Consider the following 19,115-nt stretch of genomic DNA (forward strand, 5'->3'; position numbering starts at 1 on the left):
ATTGTCCAGGAGCAGTATGTAACAATGTGCACAAGAGATCTTTGGCCCTTCATCAAAGGGGCTGGAGAATGCTTTCTAGATCTTTCACAGACAGTGCCAGAAATAGAAGCACAGTACTCTACTGCAATTGCAAGGGATGTGCTTCTTCACCAACCAACAATTTCTCACAATGAAAAAGAAATAACAGATGAATACCTTGTGGTTGTAGTCCCCCCAAGTGTTGCAGGATATGGAGGATGATGTGTGCGCATGTACAACTGACACATGGACATACAAGTACATTAAAAGGAATTATTTTACTCTTATTATGCATTCAATATCATTAGGGTTGAAGTGCAAAAACTGGGTCCTGTTTCGTGCAGAGCTCCTGTTTGTTGGAGACAAGTGCTACAAATGTATGGGATGAAACTAAAAGTTAGGGATATTGACAAGCCATCTCTTGAAAGTTATGTTTATTACTGATAAGGAGAGAAAATGTGAAAAAGTCCCTAGAGAATTGTTGTCATCTCCCATACGACAACTGCTCCCTCAGCATTGTTCTACCCTACACCCTTGAGGAAAAATGGTTGCAGAAATATTGTCGTAATGTTCAGCCATAGTACCAATCAGTGAAACATGCTGTAAATTACTTAAAAAGGAGTGGCCATGTGAAAGACTCATGGTTGTAGTTTACCGTGAAGTAGCACACTGAGACTCAATTGAAGACTTTGTGTGTCATGCTAAAATCCGTACTTATACAGCATGAACAAATTGCTGAATTTGGAAAAATAGCGTATTTGGGAACTGGGATTATCAGTCAGCAGACACATTAATTTATTTTCTCAAAGTATTTCAAAGGATTACCAAGATTATGGAAGCTGACAGTGATTCGACACTGCAGTTGCTTGTACCATGGGTGTACCAGCTACAGGAACACTGCTGAGAAAGTGGCGGACTGTGAGGTAAGCATTCTCATACACATAAAATGACACATTTATAAATGAAATTTATATTTTCATTAAATAGTTTAAACACTCATAACGGGATAAGAGATTGTATTTAAAGAAGATGGTTACGCGTCTTTAATGTAATGGTTTCCGTTGCCTTCTGCTCCCTCATATTGTTGATCATAGCTGATTCTTTCGTCTTTAAGGAGGAAGAGAGGGCTCTAAACCTCTGTCTGCTCATCGGCCCTCTTGACAATGATTTGAAGCTAGCAGCACTACTGAAAGCAAGCACTCAAAAGCTCTTAAGCAAAGAAAAGGAAATAAAGTCAATGCATTTGCTTGCATTATTTCTAGTACCACAGGTGTTTCATCTAAAGCAACTCTAGATAATTGAAAGAGAGGAAGTTTGTCACAGCATATTCCAGATGTGCTGCACTACAAGGTAAATGCAATGTTACTTAGCTATGATAGTTAAATATTTTACCAGTACTGATGTCCTCAATGTTCTGATCATATAACAGTGAAAAGACATAAATTTATGTGAACAATGCACCAAATTTATTAACAGCTATGTGATATAACATATTTGTCCTCCATGTTTGCAAAATGTCATACAGAGTACAAAGCTTCACCATCGACACCTTCAAAATGTGGAAAGAGTGTGCAATGTGAGAACAGTTCTGCCATGACATAATCCTCTAACTTCAGTGTCTGTCAACAATCGTAAGGTACAGACCATTTTTACATGCACATAACGATAAGTTGATTTAACAATTACAAGCAACAGTGGAGATTTAAGCATTCATCTTGTTCTTGATGTTACAGCCATTAGCTATTTTAATATAACACTAGACATTAAGTACTGTGTTGGTAAATACTGTGCAAAGTAAAAAACTGCTTGCTGCAGAGATTTTGTTCTGTGCTTGCAACAGTGTGGTGCCTGTCAGGTGCATGATGTGAGCAACAGCCAGCCAAGCCATACAGATGCCCGGGTTGACTGGGGCTCTGATGAGGCAGGGCACAGCTCAGCCTAGTGGTCCCCAGTGCGGCTTGGCCCGCTGACCGGGCAGCACGAGTCAAGGCTTGCCCTACTGTCATGGCTGTGATCCTTGGCAGGCCGCATAGGGTCGACGCTCGCCTCTGGTGGTGATCTAAGTAAAAGTGTGCTTACAAGCCTATGAGTATGGTATGCAAGTGAAGGTTTCCACCCCTTTCTGATGTATTTAAGGAACTTTTATGCCCATTACACTGGTGTCTGTATGAAAACACATACTTTGTCACAAGACTCGAGGACAAACCTGTGGATTGACAATGTAAGCTAACTTTAAATGTTGTATTATGTAAGAGTATGGTAGTGTACGATATTAACACTTTAATGTGCAACTATAGCTAAATGTACACAGGATATTTAAATGATGATGAAAAACTTTATGATATGATGGAATAGGGCTAACATACGAATTTCAGATAGGGCTCCCTGCTCCGGAGACAAATGAGTTGAAACTTATAAGAAAAAATAAAAGTATTTCAACTTTGTTATTGATTGGCTCATAATGATAACAAGTCCACTACACATATCTGTAATAATTTTAAGTATCTGTTCAAGGCGCTACACTCACAACAGTTGTTTCAAGTAGCATCTCCCAGCTTCTACACAGGTATAATATTTCCACATGAAATTTAGACAACCCCAACACTGTTAGAACAATGTCATGGATATGCTAATTTTTGCCAGGAGGTCCCCTCCAGTCTCAACATCTGTCTTGTACTCAAACTCTTTCAGCTAACTCCACAAGCAGAAGCAAAGTGTAGTCAGATCATTTGCTTTGGGGAGAATATCAGACACTGGTGTCCACAAGCAATATATGCAAAGTGAGCTGGCATTCTATTACTTTAGAACCATGTATGTACACAAATACTGAGTGGGATATCTACCAATGATGTAGGGAGTATATCTCTCAGAAACACAGGGTATTGTGGTGTAGTTACACAACCATTAACTAGCTATGCCCATCCACAAATTCACTATGAATCTTCACATCTGTAGCATGGCTATTCTCAACAGCCCATAGGTGACTGTTGCAACTACTGAGCACACTATCACTAGTGAAACAAGTGCTATGCAAGGAAAATAGGCCAATAGGTGCAGTAAAGTGATAATTAACCATACTATATTGCAATATTAATTGATTCAATACAAGAGATCTGAAGTCAGTAGTTAATGCTTGCACTTCCTGTGAAAGGTAAGCATGTAGCTGTTGTTTCCGTATCATTTTCCACACAGTACTGTATGTGGCACTAGTTTCATGTGCAACAGATTGAGTGGTATGTTAAAGATTCTAATGCAGATGAGTAATAAGCATTGGTCCTTTCATACAGGTAGTTCTCTTCCTTAATCATCATATTATGGTACCACCTTCCCTGTTTCCTTTAACCATTGGAACTGTCTTATGGACACGGGGGTACTTCATTTACAGTGGAAACTCGATTAACCGTCACTTCGGGACCATGGTCGTACGGGTGAGCGAATAGACGGATAACAGAAACACTGTATTCCTCCAAACATAACATCAATCAATTATTTTATGTAATATCACTCTCACAGCAATATAATAATATTTCAGAGCGAAAACAAATTAAACAGGATTGTAATAGCAAATAAAACTATTTATTACATCATAAAAACATCCATACAGTAGCTACAAACGTTGCAAAATACGTAATGTACAGTACTGTACTATAAACTTGCAGGTGAAATAGTTTATCTAGCTTGGAAATAGTCAGTCAATTTCTTCTGCCTTTTTGATGTTTCAGCTTTCACCGCGGCAATATTTCGTATTTTTCGGAGCAGTAGTGCCTGCGTTGCATTAGTCTCTTCTTGACTTTCAAACCATTCTATACACTTGGACAGCATTGTTTCGGCCTCTGAATGGCTAATAGTTTGTTTTTCTTCATGGTTTGAACACTCGTCTTCATCAGCCCCTTCTTCTTCTTCTTCTTCTTTGGTAGCACTTATGCGGGCAAAAATTTCGTCATCACTCAAAATTTGAAATCCCCCGTCCACTTTGTCACACTGTAACCACACTGATACTTCTTCTGGTGTCAAATTTGTGCTGATTTGTAAATTATTGCACAAATTGACCATCTCGTCAACTGTCACGCACTCAGGTTCCTCCAATTCTTCACCTCTAGGTTGAGGCCAAAGTTTATTCCAGCCGTTCTTGAGATTTGACACTGACAAATCACTCCATGCACTGGCAACATTGAAAATGGCATCTTTAATACTGTAAGACCTCCAAAACTGTTTTACAGATGTTGATTCATCAGATGAGAGCAATCTTTCGATAAATATTTTTCTATAACGATGTTTCATGTTTTCAATGATTCACTGATCCATGGGCTGTATAAGTGAAGTTGTGTTTGCTGGAAGGAAGAGACATGTTATGTTGCCGTCATCACTTTTCATTTCACATGTAGGGTGCGTCGGGGCATTGTCAAATAGCAATAGCGCTTTCTGTGGCAATTTTTTTTCAGCCAAATGTGCTCTAACTTGAGGTACAAATTGTTTGTGAAACCAGTCAGAAAAAATTGATTGATCCATCCAAGCACTCTTCTGGGTGTAGTATTGTGCAGGGAGAGCATTCAAATTCAAATTCTTGAATGCACGAGGTTTTCTTGATTTCCCAATCACACGTAGGGGAAGCCTATGATTGCCGGTCACATTTGCGCAAACCATAGCAGTGATGCGATCTTTTTTTACTTTGAAACCTGGAGCAGCTTTTCAGAGGGTGATGCTAATGTCTTTTGTGGTAAAGCCTTCCAATGAAGCCCAGTTTCATCACAATTGTAAACTTGCTCCCTAACAAGATTCAATTCAGCCATTTTTTCTTTAAATTGTTCCCGGAACTCAGCAATTACAGAGCTATCCGCGCTGAGTTTTTCTCCACTGAATCAAGTGGGCGAATGCCATGACGAAATTTAAACTTGTCGAGCCATCCGATACTTGCTTTAAAAGACGAGTCACCATCAAGTTTGTTGTCCATTTCAGCAGGCTTGGCCATTATTATAGGCCCTGAAAGTGGAATCCCCTGACTTCTTGCTTGTATAAACCATCTGTACATTGCAGTGTCCAATTAATCATATTTTGCAGGTTTCAGTCTTTCTTGTTCGCACATCTCCATCCATGCTCTGCATTGTTGACACATGTTGTTCTATTTTATCAGCATCATGTTTTATATTGTTAACTGTTGTTCTTCCAATACCATAAATCAGCACTACACTTGTCGCAGTTTCGCCCTTTCTTAAGCGTTTTATAATTTCAAGTTTTTGATTAAGTCCTAAAACAACACGTTTATGTTTTTCAGACATTTTATCAAGTCACTGTATCACACACACCTGCACTAAATACGGTAGTGTAAAATATTAGTCAATAAAGCTTATTCAAGTGGAAAACACTTAACACGGCACAGCCTGCTAGATACACTGCGACAATTACAGTCTTCTCGCCACAACTGGAAACCGAACCAGTGGTGATTGTTGACTCACAAGTGAGACAAAGACAAGAAAAGGGAGAGATGTGTTAGCACGTCAACTGAAGGTCATATTTTATGTACCATTCTCTGGTGGGCGGGTACATTCACTTCCCACTAAAATAGAGTAAATAAACAAAGCGAACGCGTCACTGCACCTTAGAGCATTCTGTTATTACAGTATTATTATGCTGTTACAGCAGTGACGGTTAACAGAAACTAACGGTTTAAAGAGTGACGCTTAATCGAGTTTTTACTGTATTTATTTATTCATTCATTCATTCAGAGCTCATCTGATAATGATATAAGTTTGTCATTATAACACAATGAAAAAATAGCCAAAATATACAGACACACAGAATATACAGGGTGTCCCAGGAGGCATCGTCAAAATTCAGGATATGACAGGAATGATCATTTGAAGTAAAAAAACCCCGAGTGAACACAGGTTCTAAAAGGGATACCTTAACAGCTAAGAGCACTTCGTCATCTGCGAGTCTGTGAAACATCTCCCTTTTACTGTAAACTCTTTGCTTTTCATATTTTGGGAAGAGGTAGTATGAACCAAAACATGAAAAAATTGTCTAGTAAACATGTGCACTAAAATGTACACTTTAAAAGCTATGCACATTTTTTCAATAAAATAACTGTTTTACTCATTAGAAAAGATGAACAAGAGCTCTTAGCTCTTAAGGTACTCATATGCACCTTGGAGCCAATGTTAACTTGACATTTTTTCCTTGTTTCTGCCCACCTCACAAAATATGGAAAGCAAAGAGCTTGCAGTAGATGAAATTTGTTTCACAGTATTGAAGATGAAGAAGTGATTATGGCTCATACAGAAAATGAGCTGATATTTACTAAACTTTTGTGCTTTGAATGACCATTCCTGTCATATCCCTGAATACTGACCATTCCTCCTGGCACACCCCATGTAAGGATGTTCTTGTGAGGACTGGGCAAAAAATTGGCTGAAACCTTGCTGAAAGAACCATCCTAGCATTTACCTGAAATGATTTAGGAAAACCACAGAAAGGAAGGCTGAACGGAACAAATTTCATCATCTGAATGTAAGGTCAGTGTGTTAACAACTGCAATTCTTCATTTGGTTAGTCTATATGCACCATTCTTTTATTTGTACACTATTTGCACATGATACATTATAATATAAAAATAGTTATTCACTGTTTCTTTGCATCTATCCGCATTATCAGTGCACGTACTAAAGCCACGAGCTAGGGAATCCAGGGCCACGAACTCCTTTCAGTCTTTTCAGAAAATACAATGAAACCCAATACAATGTGTTGGCATCCCTGAAGTTGCCATTTGCTTTTCATTATAGGGAGTTCACTCTAATTCTGTAACTGGGTTCACCATTTCACCCTGTCACAAGGGCTGATCAACTGTACACTTCAGCTTGTAAGCAGACAACAGACAAACAGGATCAATCATGACAGTACGCAAAACACCTTATCTGCACCACATAAGTGCAGCTTGCTGACCTCACTCTTCATGGTGTACATGTACATCAAGATTGGGTTTGCCTGTCCTAAACTTTAAAAGTTATGATGTACTTAACAAATCAGTTTATTACATTATGCAAACCACCACCCACCCATCCTCCACATCATCCTAGTCCATCCCTCTGCCACTTCCACCACAAATCCCCTACCATAGGGATCATACTCTTATGGAAGACTCAGATGCAAGACCTGCCCAATCCACCCGCCCAGCAGCACCTATCCCAGGCCTGTACCTGTCTTATCCTATCCCATCAGAGACTGGGTCACCAGTGGAAGCAGCCATGTTATATACCAGCTCTGCTGCAACCAATGCATATTTTACATTGGTGTGACAACCAACCAGCTGTCAACTAGAATGAATGGCCACCGCTAAACTGATGCCAAAAACAAGGTGGGCCACCCAGTGGCACAACACTCAGCAGAGCACAACGTGAGATTTCAATGGCTGCTTTGCAACCCATGCCATCTTGTTCCTCCCCACCACCACAAACTTTCCTGAGCTGCATGGATGGGAACTATCCTCACAGCACATCCTTTGCTCCCGTAACCTCCCTGGCCTAAACCTAAGGTAACTCACAGTCCCCCCATCCAGTAGAGAGAGAGAGAGAGAGAGAGAGAGAGAGAGAGTGTTTGTTTTCACCATCCCCTGCCCCCCTGTCCCAGAACCACTGCCCTTTTCATATCAGCTAGTTGTGTGCTGCTATCTCACGTCCTAGACTGTGAAATTGCATACCCTCTCTACCTGCACCCCTAGCTAGGCCACAGACAGCCCCCCACTCATCCACGAGTCACTAGATGCTTCCCCCCTGCTTCCCCCAGCCCCGTCTGCTTCCTGCCTTTCTCTGTCCCTCACCCCACCGCACCCAGCACACTCACTATGGGAAGGGAAAGATCTGGCAGTTGATTGAGCACAATGTAGGGAGGAAGGCATATATGTGTGTGTGTGTGTGTGTGTGTGTGTGTGTGTGTGTGTGTGTTAGGGCAAGCGAGTGCATGCATGTGCGCTTGTTTCTCCCTACAAGCTAGAAAAAGGAAGTTCACTCTGAAAGCTAGCAAAGCTCTGTACCTCTTGTTTGTGCACCTAGCGATGATGCAGTGCTTCTGCCTTTCAGTTAGTCGCCTCCTTTATTCCTAAATAATTTGTACATTATGCAATCAGTAATTTGTAATGTTTAAAAAAATTTCAGGCTTGCAACCTGTCATCTTCAACTACACACCATGATATTTCCACTAAGTGTCTGCCAGTTATCCACAGATGTGCCATTGAACACTGATGAAAACATCCTCCATTCCACAATATATGCATAGCATGCTGTGAGTACTCCATGCATGTGTCAATTCACATTGACAGGCAGACCATACCATCCCGGGGCAGTGCCTGCACTGAAGAAACAGTGGAAATCAGCTATCCTCTGCATTACTGCTCACTGCTACCATCGGAGCACTCTTCCACATTTGATTCAAACAGATTGTGAAAATGATAGGATGCCACGCATTATCCAGCTGGTAGCTGTCACAGTTCATCGGATTTTCCAAGATGTGTATTTTGGTGGATTCTTTAGTAATGGGGTACCGAAAAGACGTTGCTGCAGTCAAAATGATTCTTTTATCATACTCCATTAAGTGTCCATTTGGAGATGCAATTTTTGGCAATAGTAGACTTGTTTGATTGCAAAAGGCATGTGCAGTCTGTCCTATATGAATCATACCAAACTGCCAAGGTATTTTGTAAATTCTAGCCTTCCACAATTTAAAAATTTGCAATTTGTAGGTCGTCAGATCCCAAAATTATCCAGCAACATGCTTGGCCCCATAATTTTCCACTCAGTTATTTCCAAACCAAAGTTTCCATCCCAAAGTGATATACTGATCATCTTGTTGTCTGCAAAATAGCAATCTACTGTTCCTCCCTATTATTTTAGAGGATACAAGGGTTTCCATAATGTAGATACATGGTGAAGCAAGAATATCAGCAATCTTAAACAGAGTGCCTAGGTTTCCATCCAAACTTGATTCTAATTACCCTTTTTTGCAATTAGCTTGAGCTGAATGTGTTGATAGCTGCTGTAGAGTTTCTCCAAAATGTGACCCCACATTTAAGGTGAGGACGAAAGTAAGCATGAAATGCTGTTTTCTCCCTACATCAAGAATTTAGTGAGCAAAAAAGGTAGCAGGTCTTGCTCAATTTTGTGTTTTTTGATTGACTAATTAAGGAGGATATAAGATGAACAACAACAAAAGCAAAACGAGTATAATGGAATGTAGTCGAATTAAATCGGGTGATGCTGAGGGAATTAAATTAAGAAATGAGATGCTTAGACTGATGACCATAGATGTTAAGTCCCATAGTGCTCAGAGCCACAAATGAGATGCTTAAAGTAGTAAATGAGTTTTGCTATTTGGGGAGTAAAATAACTGATAATGGTCGAAGTAGAAAGGATATAAAAGGTAGACTGGCAATGGCAAGGAAAGCGTTTCTGAAGAAGAGAAATTTGTTAACATCGAGTATAGATTTAAGTGTCAGGAAGTCGTTTCTGGATGTATTTGTATGGAGTATAGCCATGTGTGGAAGTGAAATGTGGATGATAAATAGTTTAGACAAGAAGAGAATAGAAGCTTTCAAAATGTGGTGCTACAGAAGAATGCTGAAGATTAGATGGTTAGAGCACATAACTAATGAGGAGGTATTGAATAGAACTGGAGAGAAGAGAAATTTGTGGCACAACTTGACTAGAAGAAGGGATTGGTTGATAGGGCATATTCTGAGGCATCGAGGGATCACCAATTTAGTATTGGAGGGCAGCATGGAGGGTAAAAATCGTAGAGGGAGACCAAGAGATGAATACACTAAACAGATTCGGAAGGATGTAGGTTGCAGTAGGTACTGGGAGTTGAAGAAGCTTGCACAGAATAGAGTAGCATGGAGAGCTGCATCAAACCAGTCTCTGGACTGAAGATCACAACAAAAACAACAACAACAACAATTGATCTTCATTGATCCAGTTTCATCATTTAGCCCAAATTGTAAAATTAACATTGGACAGGTCAAAGTGAAGATACAGTTATAATTAGAACTATAAAAAAATCTGAAAGTAAGTAGATAGATATTTCATAACCTAAGTTTAACATTAACTGTTTAAGGACATGTCAAAATAATGATACAGTAATACACAGTGTCAGTAAAATAGTAGGCAATTACACCTCTTCTTGAAATATATTTTTTAAAGTAACATTTATTTTACATGTTCAGAAATTCTTCTACAGAATAGAAACATTGCTTTATTAGGAAGGCCTTTAGTTTTATTCTAAATACTGGACACACAGCAATTCTTATTTCCTCTGGCATTTTATTGTATATTATGCCACCAATGTTAATTATGCCTCTCTTGTAGAATGTTGTTCTAGGATATGATTGGTGTATAGTGGATTTCCCTATGACAATATAGGTGTTTACATTCTTGTTCTGCACTATTGTGCCTGTTTTCAAGACATAGTCCCTATGGAACAAGGTAGTTTCATAAATAAATAACCACTAATCTTAGTGAAATGAAATTTACAGGACTCCATGTTTTAAAACCACAAATTACTTCAGGGCTCTTTTTTGAATTCGAAAGATATTCGTGCTATGAGTTGAATGTTCCCAGAAAATGATTCCATATGGGATCAATGAGTGGAATTGTTGATAGTATCTTGCAGTACTATTGTTTTGCTTGTTGTAGACTTTATTATTCTCACACCATAGCACACACAAGAGTGTTTCTTTGACTAGTTATTAAATGTGTGTCCTATTTTAAGTCCTGCTGAACCCACAGACCCAAAAACTTTGCTACACTTACATTTTCTAATGGGTATTTTTTTTTTTTTTTTTTAATTTAGCTTTAAGAGACATTTGGCTACATGATGGAAATAAGCGAATGGCTGACAAATACAGTTTTTCCAGTATTTACAATGAGTTTGTTCTGGTGGACCAGCCTGTATGTCTTTTTGTGCAACTTTCTGCTGTTGACTGAAAGGTTTCTGGGATGGATCCAGTGAGCAAAAGGTTGGTATCACCAGCAAATGGAATAGTTTTCTGATGAAGCATATATTCAACAAGGTTGTCCACATAAAACAGAGATAGTATGGTCCTATGATTGAGTCCTAAGGCAACCATATTTTGCTGATAGTTCACTGGAAAGGAATGAGTTATTTTCTTGTTTTATTCACTGTTGAACTCAAAGTGAGTGATACCTCCTGCCTGTGATTGTTTAGGTGTGAATAGAAAGAGCTATTTGTTACTGCTCTTACACCTCATCTCTCTGATTTTCTGAGGAGGATTTTATGGTCCAGGACATTGAAGTCTTTTGAAAGGTCTACAAAAATACCTGCAGCTAATTTATGTTGATTGAGGGATTTTAGAGTACAGTCTAAGAGTGCAATAGCTGCTGTTTATGTAGATTTTGACTTTCTAAGGCCACTATGCTGGATGGTAAGAGGCGAGTACTTACTTATGAAACTTGTCAGCCTCTAAGTAAAAATGTTTTACGAGAATTTTTGACAAGGAACTTAACAGTGACACAGGTTTGTAGTTTGATGTTTTATCTGAAGAACCCTTTTTATCAGTGGTGAAACTTTTGCTATTTTCAGATCTGGGGAGACACTAGTTCCTACAGAAAAGTTGAAAATTTTGGCAGTGGTATAGCTATGTAGTGAGCACAAGCTTTTAATATGAAGTCAGGTAATTCGTCAAGGCCACCTGACATTTTATTGGTTAATGATTTAATTTTACTTACAATGTCAATATGATTTGTTTGGTAAATTTATAAGATATTCTATATCCTTACTCCTTTTGAGATTGCTTCGCAGCCATAATCCTAAGGTTTTGATCTCCCTACTGTTACCAACTACTTCATTATTGTTAGAGAGGAAAAGGCTATACATATCCTTGTTTTGTATTGTGAGATTTTTGCTTGATAGTTCTTTTTACTAATTATTAAAAGCTGATTATTCTGTGCCCAGTTTTTTTGTGAGTGTTTAGTGACTGCAGTAATTCTTCCTTTCTTTTAATAGAATGTTGTGTCATCTGCAAATATGATCATTTTATAAGTTCCACATTTAAGCTTAGATCCTTAACACAGTATAGAATCATAAGAGGTCTTATTAATGACCCCAGAGATACAACATATTTGATTAGATTATACTCAGATAAGTGTCCAGAAATAGTTTTAAAGTTGACATTAGTGTGCTTCATGCCCACTGCTTGCTTACTAAATTGTTCAGGTAGGAATTGTTCAAATTGTTGGACAGAACTCTAGACCATTAATATTATACTGTTCAAACTTTGACAGCAGAATCTTATGATCCACCAACAGTTTTTGTTAGGTCAGTAAAAACTGCTGTTGATTTCTGTTTCTTCACAGTTAATGTACTCATAAATGGAAGCTACTGTTGTTTTTATTCACAAATTCCATAAATTTGCCACACACATCTTCTTAAATATTTTTGAAAGGCAAGAGGTAATTGTGATTGATCTGTAGTTATTTACATTATTCCTCTCACATTTTTACATATTGGTACTGGATTTACAAACATTCTGTACCATTCCACAATACTCGTATCACATAATGGAAACATCCTATATAATGTTATAGATTATAAGGTTTGTTAATTTTTGGTTTGATATTGTATTACAACACTTCTGTATGCCTTTGTTGTTGATGTTAATCAGATGTAGAATTTGAATATACAAAATGATTAAAAAAACAATAACAATAGCCTCAGAAAGGAGAGAAAATTTGCTGATAGTTGTGAGGAAAGTTATAAATAATATTTTTATAAAACGGACATCATAGTCACAGTAGTGAAGACTCAACTGACAACGGTAAAAAGGCTGCACAATGAGTTGTTTTTACTTTTTCCAAGATCACACAGAAGAGGTGTATGAGAGTGATTTAGTTTCACATCATAGTCACTTGGCGCAAATGAAGACAGCAAGGAATCATCTACTGCAGAATAGCATAAGCACAATTATTATTTTTATCATTTAGCTAGTGGAATACATCATTTGGAAGGCATACATGTATGTGAGGCTCGAAAAATAACTGCTTACTTTTGGCGACTGTAATTTGCTGATTTTAGAAATTACAAAGTATCTAATATACTGAGGAGTGGTGCAGATTTAAAAATGGTGAGTTTTTACAATATTTGCAAGTGGCAAGTGGAAAACCAGTCACATTCATTTCTTCAGAAGAAAGTCGGCACAGCTCTAACTTTCTTTCCATTTATTCATTTCGTTATACGAAATAAACACTTTCATAAGAGTTCTGGAAAAATTTGTGTGATATTGCCCTAAAGACTCACTAGGTGTGATTTAATCTACTAGAAACTTGCAACGCGGAAGCAAACAGATGGCCAAGAAAGAAAACAAATTCCATCAACCAGTCAGGTAATAAAGGAAACTGACGAGTGTAAGTCTAATCTCAGAAATTATTTAAAAATTGATAATATGCAATTTTTAAATCGAGGTATACCTTTCGTCTTCAACCAACTTTTCACATTTCACGGCTACAGTATCTCTGAGCTCATACGAATTTTATGACTAAACATCTGCGCATAAGTTGCAGGCGGCAGTATTTGCATACCGAAGCGATTATCTACTTCGTCAATATAAGTTTTAGCTGTCGATATGTTATGACAGTAATAATAAGCATACTCAACATGAACATCTTGTAACATGATGAAACATTAGAAGCTGAGATACCTTTCGACTGGCGGGATACTCATTCAATTTTTCGATTTTACTACATGCTTACGATGGATCGATTTTATCTTTATCACTGATATTTCATTATCCTTCATTGAGCTCTAAGTGCGTGACAAGAAATGCCTACGTCTTGCATGAGGTGTCTGCCTGTAGATGGAAGGTTCAGCGCTTCAGCGAGCTGTCTGAAATGGTGCCGAAAACAACACAGATGTTAGAGATGCGTAGCGGTAAAGTCTATGAAGGATACGGCAGTGGTGGACTGACGCATCGTAAACAAGTCGGGTCGCAGTTGATAATATCGCATTACTAAATATAGTTCGTTTTGTCAAATTACGCGTCTGTTATAAAGTCATTTGTGTTGGTTTACCGCGGGATTACGTCATATAGGTTGACGATCGAGAAGAAAGATTAGAACAGTACGTGTGGTAGATACAAACGTATGTTTATGTTATGATAAACCTGAAAATTGATTTCAGTTTCTTGTGATACCGTTGAGAAGCATGTTTTGTTTGTGAATGTGTATCAACAACGTTTGCAACTGTCATTTTCGAGAAAAGCCGGGGTTTTGTAGGTGAGTAGGCAAGAAGATACTTTTCTCTGTTGTGACCATTCAATTTCTTTTTGCGTTTACGTAGGGTAAAACTAAGAAAGGATAAAATTCATTTTAGGTAAAACATGTATTGTACCCGATTTATGCCCGAAAAGACCTATAATATATACATGGTTGTATAAAATGACAGTAAAGTCCAGAGATGATTTAGTATAACATTGTAATTACGTGCATTTAGTTTACTTAAAAGTGAGCCCTTACTGCACTTTATCTCCGTTTAAATCTTACCTAGGATATGTTGTTTGAATTTAACATCTGGGGATTTTTGTGTGCTTCATAACATAATGTCCCATAAATTTATTCAAAACTGATAAATATTTATGAATCACAGATTATTGTAGTACCTTCTGTTAGTATCTTAATGCTGAAACATTACAGAATAAACTATTTAAATTCTTAAAATCAGCCCCTAAGTATAATTTTCATGTTTTTTTGTTGTGGTGAGTTTTGTTGGATGTTTTTAGAGTAACTATCCTTATATTAATGTACAGAAGAGTGAAAGGCTGAGTTTTTATAAATATTATTGTTTGCAGGTGATACAAAAATGCAGTGTGCATTGATATGGCCAGTAAGTCATTATGGACTACTCTTGGAGGATGGATGTGCTGCGATCATGGAGGAAGAGTTATAATGAACTGTATCATTTTCAAAGTGTTTTTGCTGTCACTGCAAACTTGAGACAAATTTGGGCGCTTGAAGGGATTGCACAATATTTCTACATGTTGTAGATCGCTTAGTATTGGAAAGATATGAAATAATTGTCATAGGCACAGAACAGCAATGGATCCATTGGGGCCGTGGGCAACATATAATCCTTCATACACTAGGCTAACTGGTACAGCAGGCAGTTACCAGGGGACTGCTCCTAGTGGACGTGGCAATTTTGGATCTCCCCATCATGCTTCACCAACAGGGAACAACAGTTTAGAAAATACAGCAGTAACAGGGTTGCAGTCAGCAAATTCCCAGCTTCTTTTGCAAACTGCTCATAGTTCTACTAGCGTGCCTAACAGAGAACTCATGGGGCATACTTCCATGACAGCAGCATTTGGCTCAGGGAGCTTCCTTACACAAACGTCTGGATCGTATGATCCAGTTTTTTCAACTTTATTTCACCATCCTGAACAAAAACTGGCTAATTATGGCCCCTGTGCCACAAGTAACCCTCCAAAGCATTCTTTACAACATACTTCAGCGACCAAGCAAAATGCTCTTGAATCAGAAATAAGAGTCAGAGAAAAACAACAGGGTGGCACATATTTTGAACAGCAGGCAGCAGGATCGCCATCATCACTATCATCAACCCCATCTTGGTCACATCAGACAAATGTCCAAATACCAAGTCCATTTGGTATATTACCACATGAAACTGTTGGAAATGGGGTGGAGAAGGGCAGTTCCATTTGTGAAGGAGACTTCAATGTACAATTTACCCCAAATCAGAATTTAAATAATATGAACTCTCAGCTCTCACCAGCTTTGGAATACAGTAAATCTTCAAGTGATTACAATAAAATACAGATCAGGAAACCGGACACATTACTGTCCCCAGGTAGAACAGCTTTTACACCTGCTTCCAGTGCAGCAACTAGTGCCACATTTTATCAGCATTCTCCAGCAACATTCAGTAATGTAGGGGCCGTCTCATCTCGGGACAGTACTTCAGTTGTTTGTGCAACAACTTATCGAAATGACAACAATAAATGCCAGCAGCAACTACCAGGGGTCTCTGATTTTGTTAGCAGTGGAAAAGGATTTGTTTCTCCTGCACAGCTACCCACACCGTACCATCAAGCTTCACTTGATACGAAATTGTATTCAGAATTTAATTCTGAGCACATGACACAAGCACCTTTACCAGAGGAACACAGTCAATCTCCGCCTGTTAATTTCTCTCCATTGAATAATGGAAGACAAACGGTTACCTTTACACGCAATGAAAATGGTGGAACATGTTCAACTAGTATTAGTTCTGGGTCAGTTCCAACAAGTCTTGGTGTAGAAGAGCAGCATGGCAAACGTGCCCTTGGTGTATTACAGCAAACAATTCATAAGCGTCAGCCTAACAGTGATGCATCATTTCATATGCAGCAATACAGCAGCTCCCTTGTTGATAGTGCCAATTATGGCAGTTCACCATCTTTTTCAACAACAGAAACAAAATCTTACTCTGAGCCATTGCTCTGTATTGCAAATGATTCATTGAAACACGGTCAGTCTGATTGTGGAAATCTTACCCAAATACAAAGCCCAGCTAGTACGCAGTCGCATCCAAGCCCTCTTGGTCATGTTCCAAGCCCACTTGGTCATGTTCCAAGCCCTCTTGGTCATGTTCCGAGCCCTCTTGGTCATGTTCCGAGCCCCCTCAGCCACGTTCCAAGCCCTCTCAGTCATGTTCAGAGTCCTCGTGGTCATGTTCCAAGTCCCCTTGGTCACAATCCCAGTCCCCATAGCCACAATCCAAGCCCTCATGCTCATGCTTCGAGTCCTGCGTATCCTGTTTATCACAGTCCAGTAGGTATGGTGCCTTCTGCATCTTATGTCCAGCCATTGTCTCCAGAGGTGTCTTTACGGCAATGCCCTACTATTGATGAAAGGTCAAAAATAGTAAGCCATTCTGCAGACAGTGAGCCATGCTCAACAAACTCATTAAGAGTACTGCCTAAATCACAAATCCCTAGTCACCATGTAATAAATCATACATCGGGCTCAGCAGGTATTGCACAAAGACAAAAATTAGATGAATGTGACATCAAAGATGGTTATAACGAAGACAGTGGTTTGCATGGAAAAGGAAATCGGCAAGATCATACCTGCCGAAACCAAAATGTAATACCACAAATGAAGGAACAAAGTGTTGAAGACGAATCCAGTCCATATTATAAGGTATGCATCAATGAGAGAGATAGTAGTGCCACTACCATGTTATCAGTAGTGCAAACACCCAATTTGCCACAGACATCAACACTTCTCCAACCTCAGGACATTTTAGAGCCTGCAGTATCTATGGAGCAAGAAGGTTGTATTGAAAGCAGTTCATCCTGTAGTGAACAGGCGAGTAATGATATTGACAAGTATGCTGCCACAGGTTACAGTGTAGCATTACAGCAAGAAGGTGAACCTCTGTGTACAGGATTACTATCTACTGGTGAAGTCACAGAGGCTCAGACAAAAGAGCATTCTTCTCACCTTATTAGGGCCACCTCTGAAGGACAGCAACTAGTGTCCGCTGAAGAGGCGGTGACTCAAAACAGTGCCAGCTCCTATGTCACACACATTGACAGAAATAGAGAGCAACAAGATACTGATTCAAAGAACAACTCTTTGAATGAAAAGTTGGTTTCAGCAAAAGCAAGTGTAGTGTGTCAAAATGTACTCAAACAAAGATCAGATACATTTCAGGATTCCGTAGATTTGTCTGATAATGAATATCAGTCTGCAACAGCTTATGTGACACAGCCAGTTGTTACAGATCTTCCTAGTGTTCAACAATCTTCTGACAGCATTCGACAGATTTCAGAGGTTGTCAACATGTCATCAGAAATGAAGTCTGCATCTCAACAACCATCAGATTTTGCAGAATCCTTTAATGAATTAAATCGAAAAGTCACCTTAATTAACATAGAGGATGATTTAGAATGTCTATTGGAAGATAGTTCTGTTTACAGTTCCATGACTCTTGAACAAGATGTTAAGATGTCAAAACAAAAGTATTTTTTACAAAATCGTAGTGGATTTTTGGATGGGTACATGAAATTCCTTAATGAAGAGAGGCGAATATCTGTTACAAAAAGCAAAAGCACTGAAAAATCCGCAGATAAAGATACACAGAAGAAAGTGCGCAGGAAGCGAATTGCTAAAAATGCAGACACATCTGGTACCAGTACTAAAGTTTTGAAACAAAGTCAGCAGGATGAAGACTGGGAAGAAAGCAGTTATACATCCGATGTGACTTCTGACACATCTGACACTGAAAACATGAGAAGCAAAGGAAAAAGAACTGAATGGATGTCCAGGGACAGCAGTCATCAGGAAGATGAAGGAAGTGAGAGGAAAAGACAAAAACTGGATAAGGAAGACGAACCAGAGACGCAGAAGAAAAATGCTAAAGACAGCCGAGGGAAAAGTCTTCAGCGATCAACAATTCAGTTGAGGCGAAATTCTAGTTCAAATCCAGAACTCTCATCAAAGTGTAATTCATTTCAGTCAAGTTACTCTAATGACCCACAGTCACTGGATTCACAAAACAGTCATGAAAAGGAGCAAAGGAAGAGGAGTAGAAATGTTAAAGACCAAGTGATCGCAAAGAGAAAAATGAGTGAACATAAAGAAGGTATGTTGCATACCTATCTCTCTCATGTTTTAGCTTGATAGCCGTAATTCATTACTGTAAATATATTGTCCTGTTGCAATAACTGTAAATATGCATGTAATTAAGTTAAAGTGGTGCAGGTTCAGATTATAGTACACTTGTGCATGTTTATACTATATTATCTTTAATGTCATTTGCGTTCTCTTTCAGTTTAAAAGACTGCTGATTCGTGCTTTATAATATCATTTAAGTGTGTATAGCCTAGTGTTGATCAGACTGATATAATATATTTGAATTTCAAAACTCAGATGTTTGTGTTAATTAAAAATAGGCAATCAAATTGAAATTAATTTTGTACCAAATGTTAATGAACTGTTGGTATTGCTAGTTTTGTCTGGAATTACCAAAATGGTGGTACAGTTACTGATGTCAGCAAACACAAAAAACCCTCATCTTATACATTGTTTTGAGTG

General features: G+C 38.6%; 2 protein-coding genes across 6 annotated transcripts in view; one reads left to right on the forward strand and one right to left on the reverse strand.

Annotated features, from left to right (window-relative positions):
- Window positions 1–3,683: 3,683 nt before the first annotated feature.
- LOC126251429 (jerky protein homolog-like) lies at window positions 3,684–13,880 on the reverse strand. 2 transcript variants are annotated; one of them, XM_049951847.1, is made up of 2 exons: window positions 13,718–13,880; window positions 3,684–5,263 (listed from the first exon to the last, which is right to left on the reverse strand). In XM_049951847.1, exon 2 carries the CDS (start codon window positions 4,297–4,299, stop codon window positions 3,688–3,690), a length of 612 nt encoding a protein of 203 aa, XP_049807804.1. In that variant the 5' UTR covers window positions 4,300–5,263; window positions 13,718–13,880; the 3' UTR covers window positions 3,684–3,687. The 2 variants fall into 2 exon arrangements, with proteins under 2 accessions (XP_049807804.1, XP_049807802.1); XM_049951845.1 differs by having other exon boundaries at window positions 13,488–13,880.
- A 62-nt stretch (window positions 13,881–13,942) lies between these two features.
- Window positions 13,943–19,115, forward strand: part of LOC126251428 (uncharacterized) — a 145,161-nt gene continuing 139,988 nt past the window's right edge. For 2 of the 4 annotated variants that reach the window (XR_007545732.1, XR_007545733.1), the window contains exons 1-2: window positions 14,044–14,291; window positions 14,864–18,663. Coding sequence is in view for 2 of the 4 variants with exons in the window: in XM_049951844.1 (XP_049807801.1) it covers window positions 15,111–18,663 (3,553 nt within the window). In the remaining 2 variants the exon portion in view is untranslated. Of the gene's footprint in view, window positions 14,292–14,863; window positions 18,664–19,115 lie in introns of all 4 variants that reach the window. The other 2 variants (XM_049951844.1, XM_049951843.1) reach the window with 2 other exon arrangements.

The sequence above is a fragment of the Schistocerca nitens genome, chromosome 4, assembly GCF_023898315.1.
Source record: "Schistocerca nitens isolate TAMUIC-IGC-003100 chromosome 4, iqSchNite1.1, whole genome shotgun sequence".
Taxonomy (NCBI): domain Eukaryota; kingdom Metazoa; phylum Arthropoda; class Insecta; order Orthoptera; family Acrididae; genus Schistocerca; species Schistocerca nitens.

Excerpts from the sequence above, each read along its gene's own strand:
- LOC126251429 (XM_049951847.1), bottom strand. The coding sequence starts at position 4,299 with ATGAAACATCGTTATAGAAAAATATTTATCGAAAGATTGCTCTCATCT.